The sequence below is a fragment of the Pinus tabuliformis genome, chromosome Q (genome assembly GCF_031772625.1).
Source record: "Pinus tabuliformis cultivar Carrire ecotype Pingquan chromosome Q, CPIR1, whole genome shotgun sequence".
NCBI lineage: Eukaryota > Viridiplantae > Streptophyta > Pinopsida > Pinales > Pinaceae > Pinus > Pinus tabuliformis.
The window spans coordinates 273,815,607-273,820,580 of NC_142296.1; the positions used below are offsets into that span (position 1 = coordinate 273,815,607).

At 39.5% G+C, this 4,974-nt stretch overlaps 1 protein-coding gene across 1 annotated transcript; it reads right to left on the bottom strand.

Annotated features, from left to right (window-relative positions):
- Window positions 1–314: 314 nt before the first annotated feature.
- On the bottom strand, window positions 315–1,869 carry LOC149219266 (uncharacterized). The gene has a single exon (XM_089384306.1). It carries the CDS (start codon window positions 1,581–1,583, stop codon window positions 564–566), a length of 1,020 nt encoding a protein of 339 aa, XP_089240432.1. The 5' UTR covers window positions 1,584–1,869; the 3' UTR covers window positions 315–563.
- Window positions 1,870–4,974: the final 3,105 nt, after the last annotated feature.

Below are 4,974 nucleotides of genomic sequence, written 5' to 3' on the forward strand. Positions count from 1 at the left end.
AATTAACAGCAATATCCAACTCTACAATTTATTTTTAATTCAAAGCTCTATGTCTGCAAGTGTTTGAAGCTATATCATGTAAACGCAGCTGAACAACTGTAAACACAGCTAAACAGAGTTAAATTCATAGTTACTAATTATTGATATACAAGTTTACAGAGTAATTGGAACGAATGAAATTCTGTGCTATGGCTTGCTGAAAAACTAGCCATCCTAAATTAAATATTGGTTGCAGAGTATAAGATTATTTCAGACAAATGAAAAGACAAGGGTTGCGGAGTATAAAGATTATTTCAGACAAATGAAAAGACAAGTAGAAGAAGATTATATCATTAATATCTACAAAAAGTGAGAGAGTTGAGACCATACAAATGCATGTAGATGTACAAGTTTACTGAGTAATTGGAAGGAATGAAATCCTGTGCTCTGAGTTACAGATCAAACTGGTAATATTAAATTAAATATTGGCTTCAGAGCGAGGGATTATTTCAGACAAACGAAAGGGCTGAAGGAATAAGATAATATGATTAATATTACAATGAGCAAATCACAGAGAGTTAAGACTATACGGAGGCATGTAGATCTTCCAGTTGAATGTTGCTGCTCTTAAGAGGCACATAGTCGCCAAGGTAAACTTCCAGGTGATCAGACAAAGATGATTTGTCTATGCTCTCATGGTGATAAGATTTGCACACAAAGTAAAACACACTCTGTGTCAACAGCCCCATCAAGTTAACAAAACACAGCAACCCAACAAGAACTGTGCCGTACGCGCCTCTTTCTGCACTGCCCACGCCATGGCGGTCCCCGTGAAGGACAGCATACCCAAAAAACCCTCCAATAATTCCGCCGAATATGAGGTAAAGAATTTCGAGCACCAAGGCCGTGATCCGATTTCCCAAAATGAGATTCCTGCTCTTCCGCATGGCGCCCAGGCCATATTTGTCCTCCAAGGCGGAGATAACGCAGGCAAGGTGCCAGACCATGCTTAGATACACATATCCACAGATGAAGAGGGCGGTTATAAGAATCAGACCAAAAATAAAGAACAGCGAATTCGACTGGTTCACTTCCACCGAGAGTATGAGCAGGAAGAAGATCGATACAAAGGCCGCGTAATAGGCAAAGACCATGAGGAAAAACCAGAGGAAAGTTACCATAAGGCGCTTCCAAACCCTGGGAACAATGCTCATAACCCTCCCGTACGAAATTTCCTTTCCCGTGTACATGGAGGCCACGGTATACACCACTGCCGCCGTGGACAGCAACGAGAAGGCCAAAACGAAGACCACATAGGCCGCAAGAAAGACGAAAAGCTCCGTCCATTCCCGGGTCAATTCCCGCATAGTCCTCTCTCCGGCCGGAGTGCCGGCCTCTATCTGATAAAACATTTCATTCCAACGGATTTGATAGATCAGATATTTGAAGACCAAGTGATGCCCAAGGATTGCGAAACAAAGGGGCAAAATAAGTGTGAGGGTGAGAGCCCCTAGCAATTTAGCGCAGGAGCGCAGGATCTTGAAAGCCTCTCCAACGATCGCTGCGACGCCGAGGAATTGAAAATCCTCTGGTTCTCTATCCATTGCCTTCCTCTGCTCTGTACGCCGATATCAAAAATTATTTCTTCTTTCTCTGCCAAATTTTTCGTGCCGCCAAATTAGATGTTATGAAAATTGAAAGGTGGCAAAAATTCCAGGTCTCGCGCAGAGACTTTGGACTTTCATTCAAACATTGCATCACAGGGTATTGTAGGTATACAGGCGTTCTGGTAACTCGTCAACTCTTTAATCACGTCTCCATGCGGTAAGCTTTCCTTTTCACGGGGGAGAACTGATCCAATCCGCTGGATGAGGGAGGTTATCGGTGAGACATAAATTCCTGCTAACTTAGTGCTGCCGCGTTCTTAATTAGAAAAATTAATGATGATAGTTAACACACTTTCTCCGAAACCACGGCCAAATAATCAGACCACCTTAATCCGAGGCTTCTAGAACCTTTATGAAAATACCCTTTGTAATTTCTGCTCAATCTTCATAAAATTAGCTTGTGTAATTTTTAGTCTTAGCATTTTTTTTTGGGGGCAACTGTTCTCCATAAGTTCTGAATATCTATAATTTAGTCCTTAATATCAATCTCTATTAAAATTATTTGTATGTTGTTTATTTATGGTTAATTTTTTAATTAAATATATTTATTATTATATTGGTAAGTGTATTTAACACTGACTGGAGATTTCTACACTAAATCATATAGTTAGAGATTTCCCATTAACACTGTCTAATGAGTGTGATCTGGGATGGTGAATTCATCCATCATCAGGGACCACATGGTGACTTCATCTATCATCAGGGACCACAGGGAGCTATATAGGAAAATAATTGAATGTTGGATAATTGTCAATAATTTTTTATTTAATAGAGTAATATTTGACCATCCATCATGGGGGACCACAAGGAGCTATATAGGAAAATAATTGAATGTTGGATAACTTTCAAATTTTTTTGATTTAATAGAGTAATATTTGACCAGCCTTTTGAGAGAAACAATTAAAATAATTGAATGTTGGATAACTGTCAATAATTTTTTATTTAATATAGTAATATTTGACCAGTCTTTTGAGAGCAACAATTATTTAAATGTTGGGCTAACAGTCATAATTGATTTAAATAAAATAATTGAATGTTGGATAACTGTCAATAATTTTTGATTTAATAGAGTAATATTTGACCAGTCTTTTGAGAGCAACAATTAAAATAACACTCTCAATATTTTTTTATTTAATATAGTAATATTTGACCAGTCTTATGAGAGCAACAATTATTTAAATGCTAGGCTAACAGTCATAATCGATTTCACTGAATCATATTGTTAGAGATTTCCGAACTAACACTATCTAATGAGTGTGATCTGTCGTACCATGGTGACTCCATCCATCATCAAAGACCACATGGAGCTATATAGGAAAATAATTGAATGTTGGATAACTGTCAATAATTTTTTATTTAATAGAGTAATATTTGACCATCCATCATTAGGGACCAAAAGGATCTATTTAGGAGAATAATTGAATGTTGGATAGCTGTGAATAATTTTTTATTTAATAGAATAATATTTGATCAGTCTTTTGAGAGCAATGATTAAAATAATTGAATGTTGGATAACTGTCAATAATTTTTTATTTAGTATAGTAATATTTGACCAGTTTTTTGAGAACAACAATTATTTAAATGTTGGGCTAACGGTCATAATTGATTTAAATAAAATAATTGAATGTTGGATAACTCAATAATTTTTTATTTAATAGAGTAATATTTGACCAGTGTTTTGAGAGCAACAACTAAAATAATTGAATATTGGATAACTTTTGTATTTTTTGGATCTAGAGGCTACTCTGGCCGCATGACCTAGCTCTTCTAAGTTCTTGCATTGCGCATGCCCGCAACTGTGTACTTACTACCCTCCAATCTGCCATGGCCCGAGAGGGGGGTTCGGAGCCCCTCCCCCTTCCTCCAGAAGTTCATGAATTTCAGAAAATGGTGGTTGCATGCTACAGACGGCCCCCAACAGCACATCAACAGAAATTCGTAAAAAAAAGGACAGCATACCCTCGGTGGCCCTCACTGAGGAATAAACTTGTTGATCTGCTCTGAACCTAGCAAACAAAGGACTCATAGGGCAGTTCACAGGCCTCTGGCCCTCACCCAAATCGGTAGAAGATTGGATTAAGAGAAACTGGTCCCCATTGATCAAGGAAGGTATCAAATCTTACTTTGTTGGCAGAGGCTACTTCGTGTTTGTGTTTGAATCTGCTGAGGATCGGAGTCTCATCTTCACTAATGGGCCTTATTTCATGGGCCACAAGGTTTATATTGAAACAAATGGTCACCGGATTTCAACTCGACATAAGATGTGCCCACTGCCGTCCAAGTATGGGTGCGACTTCCCCACCTACCCTTGCATTTCTGGACCCAGAAGTTGCTCCAAATCATTGGCAACTCCCTTGGAAAATATATCGACGAGGCTGCGAGGAAAGATCAGTACTTCCGTGCTCGAATATGTGTGGAAGTATACCTTGAAGAAGGATTACCAGAAGCAATAAAACTCACAGTAGTTGGATGGTCTCACATCCAAGAACTGGATTATGAGCAGCTGCCCTTCAAATGTAGACACTACCATGGCTATGGACATTTTGTGAGATACTGCAAGAAAAAGGCTGAAGAATAGAGTGATAAGTCGAAGGGAGAACAATGGACCATAGTCCAGAAAGCTAGTCATGCAAAAGCACAAGGGAAAGGACCTACAAAGGAGACAAACACTGAAGATCAAGGAAATGAAAAGAGGAACCCCCATGCCCCAGATGAGAATCCAAACCCTAATGGAAACCCACCCCAGATCCTCCTGAAGTAGATTTGATTACCCAGGCACAGATTGACATCCCTCAAAAAAACAAAGAAGGAGGAGGAACTGCCTCTCTTGGTGTCTCTCAAGGTAGTCCCTCCATTCCCTCATATGCAGATATAGCAAAGAAAAAAGTGACAGAGCCCTATGACTCCTCTAAGGATGAGATCTATGAGAGACCCTCGAAGAGGGCGGGCAGGAAGCCTCACAAGGTAGTGAGGGAAGAAGAAGCAGAATTTCTAAAGATGCAAGGTAGCTAATCCACAATAGAAATGTCTATTGGGAGAAATACAAGAGCAAGACCTTCCAAGGGAGGCCTCTCAAACCCCTCGCTAGGTAAATAATGCATATAGTCTCTTGGAATTGCAGAGCTCTAGGGACCCAACCAAAAATTGAAGCCGTCAAAGATCTGATGAAAATAGAATCCACAGATATCCTCTTGCTCCAAGGGACCAAAATCAAAGGGCAAGCCCTCATGGAAATCAACAAGTCAAAATGGAAAAAGAACGCACGCAAAGCAGTCAGCTCGAGGGGATCTTCAGGAGGAGTTGCGACACTCTGGACTAACGATCACTT